At 36.2% G+C, this 15931-nt stretch overlaps 4 protein-coding genes across 4 annotated transcripts in view; all 4 read left to right on the top strand.

Moving 5' to 3' along the window:
• Positions 1–1847, top strand: part of LOC111470044 (60S ribosomal protein L7-1-like) — a 2351-nt gene extending 504 nt beyond the window's left edge. Inside the window, exons 2-6 of the mRNA XM_023115506.1 lie at positions 75–270; positions 778–875; positions 960–1097; positions 1188–1290; positions 1383–1847. Coding sequence (XP_022971274.1) covers positions 85–270; positions 778–875; positions 960–1097; positions 1188–1290; positions 1383–1598 — 741 coding nt within the window. The 5' untranslated portion in view covers positions 75–84 and the 3' untranslated portion in view covers positions 1599–1847. The remainder of the gene's footprint in view (positions 1–74; positions 271–777; positions 876–959; positions 1098–1187; positions 1291–1382) is intronic.
• Positions 1848–2539: 692 nt separating this feature from the next.
• LOC111470043 (ribosome production factor 1) lies at positions 2540–6894 on the top strand. Its single transcript, XM_023115505.1, has 12 exons — positions 2540–2652; positions 3693–3878; positions 3960–4040; positions 4168–4263; positions 4414–4497; positions 4657–4726; positions 4907–4989; positions 5135–5214; positions 5385–5483; positions 5572–5677; positions 6283–6372; positions 6497–6894. Exons 2-12 carry the CDS (start codon positions 3711–3713, stop codon positions 6533–6535), a joined length of 996 nt encoding a protein of 331 aa, XP_022971273.1. The 5' UTR covers positions 2540–2652; positions 3693–3710; the 3' UTR covers positions 6536–6894.
• Positions 6895–7625: 731 nt separating this feature from the next.
• Positions 7626–8313, top strand: LOC111470131. Its single transcript, XM_023115626.1, has one exon. It carries the CDS (start codon positions 7728–7730, stop codon positions 8187–8189), a length of 462 nt encoding a protein of 153 aa, XP_022971394.1. The 5' UTR covers positions 7626–7727; the 3' UTR covers positions 8190–8313.
• A 2778-nt stretch (positions 8314–11091) lies between these two features.
• Positions 11092–15931, top strand: LOC111470130 (zinc finger protein VAR3, chloroplastic). The gene is made up of 5 exons (XM_023115625.1): positions 11092–11668; positions 11767–11884; positions 13435–13712; positions 13871–13969; positions 14068–15931. Exons 1-5 carry the CDS (start codon positions 11232–11234, stop codon positions 15767–15769), a joined length of 2634 nt encoding a protein of 877 aa, XP_022971393.1. The 5' UTR covers positions 11092–11231; the 3' UTR covers positions 15770–15931.

Here is a 15931-nt window from a genome sequence, read left to right as displayed (position 1 = left end):
TTTGATTTTGATTTTTTTTTTTTTTTTTTTTTTTTTTTTTTTTTTTTTTTTTTTTTTTTTTTTTTTGTCTATAGGTGACCTACGATGGCGGACGAAGATCCAAAGCCACTCACATATATACCAGAGGTTATACTTAAGAAGAGAAAGGTCAATGAACTGGCGGCACTGAGAAGAAAGGAGCAGTTGGAATTAAGGAAGCTGAATTCGAAGAAAAACAAGGATGGGTTTATTAAGCTGCCTGAAGAATTTGTCAGAGAATATCGTGCTAGAGTAACTCATCTACTTCGAAGTTATTTCATCTACTTTGAAGTTATTGTGAAATATGCTTAATGTTTGTGTTTTACACTTTTACTAATCAATCACATGCATAAATCCCCTTTTGGGAGATATATGGAATGTACATTTGAACTCTTCTTATGTGCAAATTATCGTTGTAATGAAAATTGGTTCAAAGGGTATCAGGTTGGGCATGCAATAATGTTGAATGGTTGAATGGGAGGAAAGCTGTGGGTTTAGTCAATTTGGTGTGAATTGCTGGCTTCTTGAAATGTTAATATTTTCCAGCCACTAGGTTATTACATGTCCTAAGATATTGGGGCTGTTAAATCCCGTGCTTTGTATTTTTAAATTTTAGGTGCTTTAGTCGTTCAATTGTTTGATAAGATTTTGGTAGAATGACTTCTGAAAATTTCTTCTAGTGAGTTTTTAACTATGTGCCTAGTTATTAATATGCGAAGCATCACCCTGATTCTTTTCATACACATATATCTTATGTAGGAACTCGACTTTGTCAAGATGAAGCACAGGATAAAGAGAAAAAGAACTGCCTTGGTGCCATCAAAATCAAAATTGATTTTTATAATTCGGATACAGGGGTAAGAATGTCTTAGCATTTACTTTCTTTTCTCTCCTTTTGTGTAGCTTCCAAGATTAGTAATTGTTTCACTATATTTTTCCAGCAAGAACGACATGCATCCAAAGACAAGGAGTCTCTTATATAAGCTTGGATTAAGTAGAGTTTTCAGCGGGGTCTTTGCGAAGGCCAATGAGCATATTCTAGGAAAGCTACAAAGGGTGGAGCCGTATGTGACATATGGGTATGTGAACAATCATTTTTCTTATATTAGGTCCACTAGATTTCACTTTTCTTTCTCCATGATTTTACTGAAATTTTGGTTGAATTTCAGATACCCTAATCTTAAAAATGTGAGGGAGCTCGTCCATAAGAAGGGATTTGCAAAGATAGACAAACAAAGAGTTCCTCTAACTGACAATAACATCATCGAACAGGTACGACAAACCATCTTAGCTACTCTACTCCCGGGTTGGAAAGACGGCCTTATTCTCTTTTACCACCTTGTAATTTTGATGGTAAATTTCAGGAATTGGGCAAGCATGGAATCCTTTGCATGGAGGATATTGTGCATGAAATTGCTAATGTTGGCCCACATTTTAAGGAGGTAATTTCCTTTCTATGGCCCTTTGAACTTGAAAAGCCAGGAAGTGGACTTCAAGGGAAAAAATCATTGTACAAGGAGGGTGGGGATGCTGGGAATAGAGAGGATGATATCAATGATCTGATTGATGCGATGAATTAGGTTTGAATCAGATCATTTGATTTAAAGATAGGTTTCAGAAAACCTGAAGGAACTGATAGTTTCTGTAATTCAATTTTGTTAGTATCATTAGTTCTTGACCTATCAGCTTATGAGACTTTTAACTTGTATCCAAGGGCTTGTAATGTGTGGATACAGGAAAATTTTCTGGTGCCACTGTTGTATTTGATCTTTTACCAATTTGGCACAAAACGTTATTAAGTGATATATTATTTTATTTTATTAGCGCTACAATATTCTCACCAAACTCGGTTTGAGTTCGATCTCGACATCAAAGTTATCATCTTAGAATTCATTTTTATTTGATGTATTAATTTTTTACTAACAATTTCGCTTTTAAGTTTATTATAAAACTAAAAAAAGATCAATATTATTTTAAAATTCTATTTTTTATTTATCCATTGATTAATCCAAATTTATCAGTTCTATCATTTCCCAATTCTCCCTTTATTATTGAAAAAAATCGTCAACAATAAAAACATCTAAAATATAATAATTTATGCATGGTCAACTTCCATAAAAATTTATGTTTAATAGAATTTTAAATTTCAATATTGCATTTAACAAAATTTTGAATTATTGAGTGTTTTTATAAGTCCAGGGTTCTGTTAAAATTTAACAATTAATTTTTTAAAAAAAATTTGGAAGTTCGGTGGACATTAAATATAAATTTAAAAATTTGAAAGAAAATCTTTTAAATATTTTAAAATTTTAATGACATATTAAATAGTTTTAAATGGCTAAATTATTTGATTGAAAAGCTTTAACAATGATTTAGTGACAGCTTTAAATAGATCTAATAAAAATAATTGCCCTATTAGGTTACTTGGTTAAGGCATACGGTCATCGGTTCGAAACTTATCTGGGCCGCCTACTTTCTATCTTTTTTTTCCTTTCTTTTAATTCTCAAATTTAAAATAAAATGAAAACAACAAAAAACCCAAAACCCTTGCAATCGGTGGTTTCAACTCTGCCGCCTCTCCCCTTCTCCACCGGCGCGCCTTTTCTTCTTCCTCTTCCGCAATCCATATTTCGGGTTAGCTTCCTCTTTTCCACTTTCATTTATCGCTCTCTTTGCGTTTAATCGTCCTGCAATTACAGAATCAACGATTTTCGTTAGGGATAATTGGTCTTGTAGCTGCAGAAAATCGGATATTATCGTGTTGTTCTAGGTCTGGCAGTGTTCTGTACACTCGATCTTTGTATTCATTTATGAATATTCTGCCCAACCCGAAACAAAGTTTTTATCTAAGTCTGCCCTTGCTTTCTTCTTTCTGCATTGTGTTTGTGTTCAACTTTGTTTTTTCCACACTCGCGAATCAACTTGCAGTGCACCAAAATTTGCACATGTTGCTGCCTTTACTCATCATTTTATCTGGCCGATTTTCTGTTCCCTCGCTTGGTTGTACTAGATTATGGTTTGTTCTTTCTCTCGGTGGCTTGCGGGCTAATTCAGGCTGGTTTCTAAACTTGTATTTGCTAGTTTTTGATATTCTGAAGTTTGGTCGAGTGATTTGAACATTTTACTAGATTATGAATGTGGGAATATAGTTTCACTTTCTTGATTACTTCGGTTTCAATGATTGTATGTTTAGTATTTCAAGTTCTTCAATTTAAATATTTGTAGTCTGTTGATGGTTGGTGGTTTCGATGACTTTTAATAACCTCAATGGTTGTTATTCATGTTTATAAGTATTGGAGTAATAAGAGAGTACAATTATGATATGTTTTCAACTTTCTGTAATTTGACTTCTAAATTTCAATTGGATGTCCCTCCCAAGTCCCAACAAATTCTTTTGATGGTTGATAGTTTGGAATCTTGATGAAGCTTAAGAACCGAAATAATTGTTGGTGGTGTTGTTTTAAGAGAGACTAATTATTCTTAAGAAGAAAAAATAAATTAGAAATACTAATTAGGATATGTTTTATTATGGCTTATTTAGAGAAGGCTAAAGTACTCATAAGCTGTTGACATACCCATCTATTATTTAATTTTGAACCATTGGTCAGATATGATTTGCTTCTCAACTTCACTTGTTCTATCTTTAATTTGTCAATTTGTGAATTATCTTACAGGTTGATCAGGGAGTATAAATGGGAGAGGAGAAGAAGAACAGGGATTTAATCCCATCAATGATAAAGAACAAGGAAAAGAGGGCAGAAGTGCATGCCAACCTCAAAAACCAGAAGAAGCTTGAGAAACGGAAGAGGGCCAAGGCTCGTGATGCTGCTGAGAAGCAAGCTCTTGAACTTGGTGAAGAAGTATCATATCATCTACTCATCTATTCTTTTTATCTTCTATTTCAAAGTTTCTGACTTAGCATTTATCTTTTTTCTCTGTAGCCTCCTCCTAGGAAAACTCCTCGCACCATTGAGAACACTAGGGAGGTTGATGAGACTGTTTGCAAACCTGATGATGAAGAGGTTATCCTTCTTCTTGTTAAATCTTAGTATATGACGTTGTAGCTTTTATTTAAATATATATTTTTACGTTGTATTCGGTTCATTTAGAGTACACACTTGTAATATGTCCAGTTTTGATTTTCTGCAGCTATTTGCCGGAAATGATGCTGACGAATTTAGTTCCATCATAAAGCGGGACATTGTGCCAAAAGTTTTAATTACTACTTGTCGTTTTAATTCTAGTGTAAGATTCTTCATTATTACTAGTTAGACAGTTCTTTTATTTTTTTAGCAACTTGCACTTCACGTAAACCTTCCTAAAGCCATCCACATTTAGTGAGACTTGGTACCTTATATTTTAATCTTCTGCTTGTATGTGACTTACTATTTGCAGATTGGACCTGATTTTATATCAGAGTTGCTTTCAGTGATACCAAATGCACATTACTACAAGAGAGGAACTAATGATTTGAAGAAGGTTCAAGTCATATTTGTATTTTCTAATGAACACACAGAAGGAAAAGGAAAATTAGAAAATTAAGAATAACACAAAAATAGTATGGAAGAAAGACTTGTAGCTTGTTATTCTGGCGATAACTTTGTGCGTTCGTGCACATGATTCTTCTCTTTCTTGTAGATTATAGAATATGCAAATGCCAGGGACTTCACTTCTTTGATTGTTGTTCATACGAGTAGGAGAAAATTAGGTAAGTTGCTAATCTTTCATTAAATCTTGCTGTTCTTTCTTGCATGTTAATTTGTCCCTTGCTAGCTTGTTTTTTCCTTTTTTCTTTTTTCCTTTTTCTTTTTCTTAAATAGTTTGTTTTCTTAGTTCAATAAATTAGATTCTTTCCTCAGTTTACATTAATGTATTGAAATTCTTGCAGATGGCCTTCTAATTATCGGGTTGCCTGAGGGACCTACTGCTCATTTTAAGATTTCAAATGTTGTCTTACGTAAGGATATTAAGGTATGCTGTTTCAATTCAATGAAATAGAATGCTCCACTTAGTTCTAATTTTGAATTGTGGTGCTGCATGTTAACTACTACTGGATTTTTCGAAGGTATATAATTTCCATGAAACTTTAACCATTTTATCCTTTTTTTCCTTGTAGAATCATGGAAATCCAACTGGCCACGAGCCAGAGCTTGTATTGACTAACTTCACAACACGCCTTGGTCTTCGTATTGGAAGGTTGTTTTCTGTACCCAAATTTGTTATTTGAAAATAAACCTCTTCTGAAAGACTGTATTTCATATTTAGGATTCTGGTTACTTTTTCTTGTTTATTACATCCATATGATTATGATATCTCTGCTTAATTTTCTCAATGTATTGACTTTTATTGTTTCCTCGTTTCTTTAGATTAATACAGACACTATTCCCTCAAGATCCTAATTTTCGTGGTCGGCGAGTAGTAACATTTCACAACCAACGTGATTTTATATTCTTCCGGCATCATAGGTATGATTCTGTATCTGGTTCAAATATTTTCGTTTTGTATGCATGAGAGTTTGGATTAATGATGAGTTTGTGCCTTTTGTCATCTCAGATATATTTTTGAAGGCAAGGAAAATAAAAAAGAGGTTGACTCAAAAACTAAATCCAAGGATAAGGGTGAGAAAGCTTCTCAGCCAAAAGTAGTTGCACGGCTGCAGGTAAATATCAAAATCTGCCCATCCATTTCACATAAAAGGATTCTTTTTTTGTGATGTCTATGGTGGTTTCTTTTTTTATGAGGAGACTTCAATATTCGTTTCTTTTTCTTATTATCTTGTCTCTTTTATTACAACTCGGGTCTTCTGTGCTTTTCTAGCTTTTTTGGTGCTGGTGATTAACAATAATTCATTCATAATCAAGAAAGAGTACAACAGATTGGACTTAAGAAAGTTTATAAACGTTGAGTGGGTTTTTGTTTATTAAATCAATTTAGAATTTGACTTAAGGATGTGCAGGGAGTAGAATTGACTTGTGTGATTACATGCCTAACTGTAAGATTTCATTATCCTCCTTGTGCAATCTCACATATTGGGCTTTTCGTATCCCATTGATCTGAAACTCTTTTCTCCATGATGAAATAAACAGCTCATCCAAAGGGGTTATAGCAAGCAAGCACCCCTTCACTTACTGACCAGAACTGCTATGTTATTCATTTTGTGTCAATCTTGTTTAGATTTGAATGGGGAAGTGATATTAGGAGACTTAATATGAGAGGGAGGAATATTACTGTAGATACAACTGATTCTGAGACTTGAATTTTCAGGAATGTGGTCCTCGTTTCACAATGAAACTGATCAGTTTGCAGCATGGAACTTTCGATACAAAAGGCGGGGAATACGAGTGGGTTCATAAGGTATGTCTCTGTCTCCATTCTCCATTAGGATCTTGACCCCAAAATGCATGAAATACACACTATTAGATCATATGATACATCCTGTTGATCTAATTCGTTGTTCCCAACTTCCTCTGATTTTCAGCCTGAAATGGATACAAGCCGCAGAAGATTTTTCTTGTGACATTCTCAATGGACTTCATTACTTCAATTTCCGGGGAGTAAAAGTTCGGCTCAGGTTTATATAAATGTTAGATCACATAGATTGTGGAGGGTGGACTGATTGGCGAATCTGAGTCTCTTTTTTGGCCTTCTTTTTGCATGTTAGAAAGGTGTTTTTCACAATTCTAAATTTTGTAGCATTAACGTTAAGGTTGAGTTGGCTTTATAGGTATTATAAATGTATCAGATATTTGTAACCATTTGGGAAGTATTTTTCTCGTAGCTGAACGCGAAGGAAGAGCCAACTCAGAGGACTCCATATATGCACATTTTATCCAATCTTGGTTTAGAAGAGCCAAGTTTCACTAACTTAGAGAATGCAAAATGGCATATCGTTGGTTTAGTTTATCGGATAAGATAAACTTGGTACTCGTACTCTTAATTTTTTCTTAAAAAAAAGTAAAACGTTTTAATGTTACTTTTGGCATGTTAGCATTTTTGTTCATTCCAACGACATTTTTTGCAACGAATATTGATATTGTAGGTAAAACGTATGGACGAAGGGAAACCAGGAGGGAGGTAGTTGAAAAAGTAATGTTAGTGAAGTTTGTGATGTTTGTGATGGGTTATTAAAGAGAAGCTCCTTCAAATAAAGTGGGGGAAGAGAGCAAATGGATTAAAGATTTTATGCCTTCATGGATTCAGAACCAGCGGGAGTTTTCTCAGAAACCAACTCACCAAATGGGATCCTTCCATTTTCCTTATTTATTTACTCATTAATTATTAAAACATTATTAAAATTATATAATAATTTTTGTATATTCAAATAGGAATTTCCAGCAGGAGGAAAACTCAGAGATCGAAGGATATTTTCCTCCTCCTCATTTTGAATGGTTTCAATTTAATGAGCTTCACAATTAATTTCAAATATTTTTTTTAATTTTTTACATCACTTGCAATGGCCCATTTCATGGACTCTTAGGCTTTTCTCAGGTTGCTTTATTTACCTTAATTTTACTCTTAATCATAATTTAATCCATTTTAATTTCTTTAATCTTTTATCCACGGCACGGTATTGTCAGCCCTCTTGTTGGGTTACGACGCCAACAAATCTAGCATACCTGAAATGATGTTACCGCCAAAATGAACATAACTGCTATATAATTGATACCGATAATGAACCTAACTCAATATATCAAAGTCAGTCAAAATAGATGAAGAACACTAACTTTACCATCATTTTTTACCCATCTCGTAATATCGTAAGTAGTTCTAAGATAACGAAACTGGGGAAGGTGTTGAAGGAGCATCCAGCAATGAAGATGTTTTTGTCAATATCAGGAACAAACTTCAAAGATGAAAGCATCTGTGAGGTTGCCTACAAGCACAAAATAAAGGTCAAATCTGTTCACCTTATCGGGGAAAAGGATTGGTTGAAGCTTCCTTCTGAAGAACTTGCTTCGGCCTTCCATGAGCCTCTCATCATAAGGCATCCTCAAGGCCATACTGTCCCCAGATTAGACGAAGTAGCCACTGAGGAGCTCCGCTGCTGGGTCGATGCGATAGTTTCGAGTCATGAACGTGTCGGAGATGCTGAAGCAAAGGAGAATATCACTCAGAAAATGGCTGAGAACATTGAGAATGAGCTCGAGAATAGTAATATAACTTTAAGTTGATAAGGCTCGGTGTGCTTTCTCTTCTCCATTTCTTTTAGTACTCGAATAAAAATATCTATTTAGAAACTATTATGACATCCGAGTAAAACAAAGTTATGTAAATGAACTATGATTATATTTGAACGAGAATAATTCTTACGAGAATACAACAGACAGTTACGAAATGCTCAAAAGAACCGATAGTTATTCTTTATACTAACAATTGTGTATCTTTTTGTTAGTATTTTAAAAAGGGCATGTTTTAACTCGTTTATACTTACATTCGTACAAAACGCACCTAAACTAATTAGCCTTTAAAAGCCAAAGAAAATATACTTAACTCTCCCGAACACAATCTCAATCCAATAAACTAACCAAAACACATTCCTTAAGTACATACATGTCCGGAAAAATAAAAAACCAAATTAATCATTCAAAGCCAAACACGAACAACCCTAACTCACTTAAATTCACTCTACATCGCACAAACTCACCCGACAAACGTTTCAAATCCTATAAACTGACCTAAACTAATTATCCCTTAAAAGCCAAACAAAATATGCTAAATTAACTCACTCAAACGCACTCTAAACCACAAGAACTCACCGAAACATACTCCATAACGATCAAACTCTCCACAACTAAAGTGCCTAACTCACCCCACATGCCATAAACTCACCAAACCCTCTAACTCAACTAAATCCACTCCACATCTTACAAACTCACCAAATTAAACACACTTCAATTCCTACAAACCCACCTAACATAATTAACCCTTAAAGGAAAAAAACATGTTTAACTCATCGAAACGCATTTCAAAGCTCTCAAGTTAATCATTGAAGCTACTTAAAATACAATGTCATAGTACTCACCAAACTAACAATTTAAAGTCAGAACAAACGCTCCTAACTCACCCAAATTTAATGCACAGCTAGCAAACTCATCGAACACACTCCACTAGACATAATTGAAACTATCTTTCAGCCATGTCCATGTATATTCGTGTTCTTACACCTCCTTACCAAATCTTATTTTTGTATTTTTTTTTTTAAATATTTATCTTAAAGTAATCTTAAACGTTATGAATAGAAATAAATCTCTTAGTAATTTTTTTAGTATAATAAATGTGAGAATTTGAAGATTGGAAATTTCAACTTTTAAGGGAAGAAGATTTTGGTTGATGAAGTTGGCGATTAAAATATTCATTTTATATAATTAAACTTATTTCAAAATGGCACTCCAATTAATTTAATATTGAAGTCAAATGGTCCTCAACGTTTGGGATAGCTGAAGGTCAACGTATATTGAAAAGGTCAACGCGGAAAAACTAGAGTTTTGGAGCCATCAATTTGGATTTTTTTGGCCTTTGGAACTCCCAAACGGACAAATTATACACAAAATGGTCCAAGAAGCGTGGAAAGCCGGCTGCTCATGGTCCCTTTGTTTTCATATATTTATGCATCCATCCTTTATCTTCCTTGTCCTTCATTTTTGGCCCAAAACTTTTCTAAATTCCATTTTAATTTTGGTTTATTAATAGTGTATTTCATCCCATTTTAATTAAAAAAAAAAAAATCTATTTTAGACTTTAAATTTTTAACAAAATTTTTAACAAGTTTTACGAATTTAAAGAAATAAATCCGCAGGTGAAAATAGCAAATAAGAAGAAAAGAAGCCCTCCATTGCAATAACAAAAAAGAAATTCTCAACAAGTTGGAATAAACCCGACGCAAATCGGCAGGCTATATAAACTGGCTCTTGCCCCAATCTTCATATCCCAAATCGATTTGTTTCTCCTCGTCTTCATTGCCTCTCTTCATTTCTCATCAAAGACATCAATGGGGAAATTCGTTGAATTGTTGGATGTTGGAGTGAGAATGGCGGCCAGATTTCACTCTCACTGTCCGCAAACTGCTCGCCTCTACTACCATCCTCCCTCCGATCACCACGGCGACCACCACCAACATAACTACTTCCACCACATTTTTCAGGCCTACGACGGTGGGCACCACGCCAGACACTCCACGGACCTGGTGGAGGCATGCGGAGTCGACACGCTGGCTATGGCTAGGGGTTCCGACGCTGAAGTTGTGTCTTTCCTTCAGCAACTTTTGATGATTTGATTCGGTTTTGGTTTTTTACTTCGGGGGCTTAATGTTTTACGGAGTGTAATTCACTGGCGCATGCCACTTGATCGGTCAAATTGTTATATGTATATATATATATATATATTTAGAACGATTACACCAATTTCGATATTCTCTCGATAGATCATAACATGTTTTGTGCTTATCTAAATATTCTCGATAAAAAAAAGAGATTACCCAGGATGCGGTGTTGATTTATCTATACGTATTAGTATGTTCCTAATTCAAACGAGAATGTTAGGTTTGGTTTGGATAGTTGAAAGCTTAGATTTGTTGGAGAATTAAGTGGATGTAATTAAGAGCTTCATGAGTTGTTGCCCTGGGGTGATCATCTTTGCTACAATTTGGCCAAAGTATTAGGCATCACCTTGACAAGAGCCCTACATCCAAAATCTTACGCTTGGTGATAGATCGAGTCACCCTATGTGTATCACTAAGAAAAAGAGGAAGGGATATAAAAAAAGGAAGGCACGAGTTTACGAGGTGAATGAGCTTCCAGTGAGTCTATTTGTTTAAAGTCTATTCACCGAGTGAAAGAGCCAAAAGGGATAGTAAAACTTGGGTGAAAGAAGTCAAATGGAGGGTTACGAGAATCTGAACACCTATTTACCTTGTAAAATCAGGTGAAGGAGAAAGAACCAAACAAACACCGAACTCTTATGTTCCTGTAAAAATTCAAGAATAGCAATCAAAAGAGGTAGATAAAATGCTAATTTTAAAGTTAAAAAAATATTTTTCTTTTTTTACTATTATTTGTTTGAAATTAAAATTAATTTTGAAATTAACCCGTATCCGGAAAAACTCCAAGTTATGAACCACATGCTCATGGGCTGGACAAATACTCTCCCTCTCGTGGTTCTATCTTCACCGTAGGGTTTATCTCCGATTCCACTCGCCACCGTTTCTCTCTGCCGCAATGGGCGGAGCCACCAGGTTCTTCGTCCTCCTATCCACTCCTCTTCCTCTCATTCACCACCACCGCCGCCCTTCCTTTCTCCGCCTCGCCTCTCACTACCACAACTTCTTCCGATCTTCTCTTCAGCCAAGAAACAGATTCTTATCCCCTTCCTTTCCCCTAATTAGAGCCTCTCGCCATGTCCATTCCCAAGTCTCCACTCCAGGGGATGAGTTCGGGAATTTTGAAGAATCTGGGTCCGTCAGTGGCGTGTTTTCTCAGGATTCTTATATTTGGCGAGAATGGTCCAAGTTCCTCGGGAGCCTCGACTCCGGTGGCTATTTTGGTAGTCTGGATTCTGGGAATGAGTTCGTCGCTGTTCAGGAGCTGCCAGCTGAGTTTGTGAATGCGGCTAATGCGTGTTTGGCATTTTCCCGCGGCCGTGAACATCTCTTAGGGTTCGTTTTGTGCCCTGTTTACTAAAAGGAAGCCAATTTGTTATTGATCATTACCTTCTTGTATTTTTTTATTTATCTATTTTTACTTGTTGTGGCAGATTGCTTCCTAGGAGGGATATTGAGGTGTTGGTTGAAAGCGTGAACCCATGTCTGTTCAGAGACGGGGATGCTTCATTGAGGAAGATGAAGTTGTTCTTACAAGGCGATGAAACTCAGGTAAGTATGGATTCCAGATTAGTATCTGTTAGTTCTTCATAATTGCTCGTTATATTAGCTGTAATTGCCTGCGTATCAAGGGACTTTGTGTTTGTTTCAGAAGTGTTTTAGAGTGCTCTTTTGATCTCAAGGGGCTATATTAACATTGACACTGGCTAAGTGACCAAATAACACATCAGACTAAGGGAGTCTTGGATAAAAATGATAATATATTTTTTTAAGTGTAAGTTTTAATAAATGTGTCTTTGTTGTGTTCATATCCTAGATATCGGACGTGTCACAATGTACTGTCATGTCATATCCGTGTCTCGTATCCATATCCATATCTTTTCTTATTAGGCTCCACCAAGTACCACACCCCTAGCTCATGGACTAATATTGTGACCCCTACTAGGATCTCATAGTTGTCTATGCGTCCTATAACTAGTCACAAGCTTAATGGATGCAATTATCTATCATGTTCATGATTATTTCTAATGTTTGTATGCAAGAAGAGAAAGGGTGACTATATTCTTGGAACAAGTACAAAGTGAAATGTTACTGGAGTTAAGATGACGCAAGCAGAGATTAACATGATGATGTGTTGGTTCATCAATTTTATGATTACTGAGACAGGGAAGTTCATACCCTGTTTTTTATATGAATTTGCAATGGAAAATTGGGATGCAAACAAGGAAACATTTGATGATCTAGTAAATACCAGTCTTTTGAAATTGAAGTCGGTTACGTGACTGGAGGCAAGGAGAGATAACAGTGACCAAGTATTCCAGTCCCGTACTCACTTATGGAAACAATTAGGTCTCTATGAGATTTAATAATATGGAATGCACCAATGACGTTTCATGGTACCAAAAGTTTCAAATTCCTTCTTGGATAAGTTTGAAGATAAACTGTAGCAATTAAGCCCCTAGAAATGAAGAAGGATGAAAGAAACTATATTGAGAAGAAAGTCGAGTACAAACTCTTCTAACTCAAGTCCTATTAATTTGATTTTAATTTCTCAAATTAATGTTCAATTTAATGCAAATAACTGTCCTTGAAAAGAAAGACCATAATGAGTACACAGTGAGAAATTTGAAGATACCAAAGTCTGTTGAACGTAGTACACTACAAGATATGGGGAGCACTAGAGAATACGAACCTTTATAGTAACTCTGTTTCTTGCATTGATTGCAACTTGGGACATTTTTGTAACCCTTAGGCTTTGGGTTGGGAGACAAGGATACCTTGCCATGGTTAAAAGGGTTTTTACTAAGGAAGCGAAATATGGTTGGAAGCGCACAGAGGAAATGAGTGTACTGTTTTGTTTGTTTTTTAAAGTGTCGTAGCCTTTTTAGCTGTGATTAGTTCATGTTTTGGCTTTATTGTTTACAAATATCCAACTTTAATTAGGTTTATATTTCTGTCTCCCATATAGCAATGGACTAATTCTTTCATCAAAAAAAATTTCTATTTCCATTTTTACTTCATTTATTCCAGCCCCGATTTGATTTTGTGAGTGTTAAAACTTAGCACTTCACAATATTCACTTGTGCTATCACCATTGGTAGGTTTTGGATTCTGATAAAGCAAGGACGATTGATTTATTCAAATTTATCTTGAGCTATGCCAGAAACCCGACTGTTTCTTCAGAAAGTAATCTGTACAGTAGAGATCAGGTAGAATCATCTATGAGGAATCTGTTAAGTGAAATATGCAAGCTTTGTTTTAGCAATCCAGATCCGAAGCTTTTGGAGACAGACAATCAATTTTCTGACAAATATAGCCAATCACGTGGGCCGTATGGGCCAAAAGTTGAAATGAAAAGAGGGGACTGGATTTGTCCAAGGTAGATATTCATTTATTTGCTACCTTTTATACTGCTATGGTTGTATCTTCAAATGTTTGTGCCTCTACTGGTTGTATCTTTGCTGTATTCTGATCTAGCACGTAAAGTATGTTTGTGCCTCTACTGAGATAATCTGTTTTGGATATTTACGAGTGTAGATGTAGTTTCATGAACTTTGCAAGAAATGTGAAATGCCTTGAATGCGAGGAGGCCCGACCAAAGCGACAGCTGATTGGTGGAGAATGGGAATGCCCTCAGTACGGAGTGATTCTCTACTTTCTCAGACTTGATACATCTTTCCATTTCCCCTGTTCTGAATGACTAAATTAAACTTTCATTCTGATTACTTTGGCAGATGTGATTTTTTCAATTATGGGAGGAATACAGTGTGCTTAAGGTGTGATTGCAAAAGGCCAGGGCCTCCATCTCTCAGTAATATTAACATAAATTCTGGTTTAGGGAATGACAATGGAAGTCGCACAATTAAGGTTGATATCGATAGTAAGTTGGCTGCAAATGAAGAGAAGGCTCAACGCTGGTTTAGTAAGATTTCTCAGCTGGACAGTACTTCTGATTCGGGCTCCTCAATAACAGATGAAGATTTCCCTGAAATAATGCCATTGAGAAAAGGAGTTAACAGATTTGTTGTGAGCACGAGGAAGACGCCTCTGGAGAGGAGGTTGGCTAATGCTCAATACAGAAGAAATTTGGGCAACGATGGAGTTCCAGAAAATAACTGCAGTGAACTTTCTGCTTCTACCAATTCTCTTGACAAAACAACAAGCCATGATGACATTCTTGGTCGCCTATCCTCTAATTCTCAATCCACGAATTTTGGAAACGAGCAAGGTATTCGTACCAATTATACTTTATCATCCAGTTCAGGTTCTTCGCAATATGAGTCCCCGAAAGGAGGTCATTCCAGTTATGTTCCATTTGTTCCATTATCTCCAGATATGTTTGCGAAAAAGCCTAAGAATTCAAGCATGGAGACTGAGGTAGTTGGTACTGATAATAACAAATCCCTTCCATCAGGCTCTAATGAGTGGACAGGCAGTACTTCCCAGAGCAATGGATTGAACGAAGTAGGAGATATTCCTTCTCCACCGCAGAATCCGATTCAGAAAATCAATGAAGGGAAGGAGGAAACTGAAAAATCTGAGAGATGGTTTAAAAGGGTTGCCGAACTGCACAATGTGACAGATCTTACTAGTGCAATTTCTGATGAAGACTTCCCTGAGATCATGCCAATGCGCAAGGGAGAAAATAGATTTGTTGTCAGTAAAAAGAAAGACCGCTCTTTAACGTCTCCAGCTTATAAGAGGCGTGCTGCCATGGAGCAAGCTGGCAGTTCCAACTTTGTCCCCTTTGTTCCTTTCCCACCGGACTATTTTGCAAAAAAAGATAAGGCCCTGTCAGATGATTCAAATAGTCAAGTGACTGAGAACTTCTCAGATGATTCAAATGGTCAAGTGACTGAAGCTCAGTCATACGACACTAGCATTGGTATCGATGATAGAAGTAACTCTCAACAGTCTGATAATCTAGAAACTCAAGCAGGCAGGCTCGACTCAGAACTCCATACACGGAATTCCAGTCGGAGCGATGAAGCTACAGCGTACGGAGTACCCAACATTCAAAGTCTAGACACAAATTTGGTTAGCTCTCAACCTGGTCACAAGAATGTGGCGAATAACAACACAAATGTAGCGGGAAATCAGTCTCCAGCATCCGAGATGCCAAATGTAAGAGAGAAGTGGAGTGGAAAGAGTTTGGAGGGTTCAGCAGTCACTGAACCAGATCCATTGGACATGTCGGAGGAGGCTAAAGTGCAAAGATGGTTCCGTCGTGTTGCTCAGATCAAGGACATCTCTGAGCTAAGTCAGATTCCGGACGAAGATTTTCCATCGATCATGCCAATGCGCAAAGGTGTCAACAGGTTTGTAGTCAGCAAGAGGAAAACTCCATTGGAAAGAAGGTTAACATCACCTCAATACAGAAGAAATCTGCCCATTGTTAGTTCAGACCCACCAAAGCGAGAAAATGATGGCAATTAGAAACACCCAGAGTTCTTCAATTTCTTTCATAAACTGAGATTATTGGTATGGTTTGTTCTTTACCGTGAAAAAGAATGGAACTTCAAATATGGCTTTTATAACTTAAAATCTTGGTTACTGATTAAATTGAATTGAATAGTAGTTCAACCACATAATTGATAA

Source organism: Cucurbita maxima, unplaced genomic scaffold (genome assembly GCF_002738345.1).
Source record: "Cucurbita maxima cultivar Rimu unplaced genomic scaffold, Cmax_1.0 Cma_Scf00043, whole genome shotgun sequence".
NCBI lineage: Eukaryota > Viridiplantae > Streptophyta > Magnoliopsida > Cucurbitales > Cucurbitaceae > Cucurbita > Cucurbita maxima.
The sequence above is the reverse complement of the archived record's forward strand: the minus strand, read 5'-3'. Positions and strand labels throughout refer to the sequence as shown.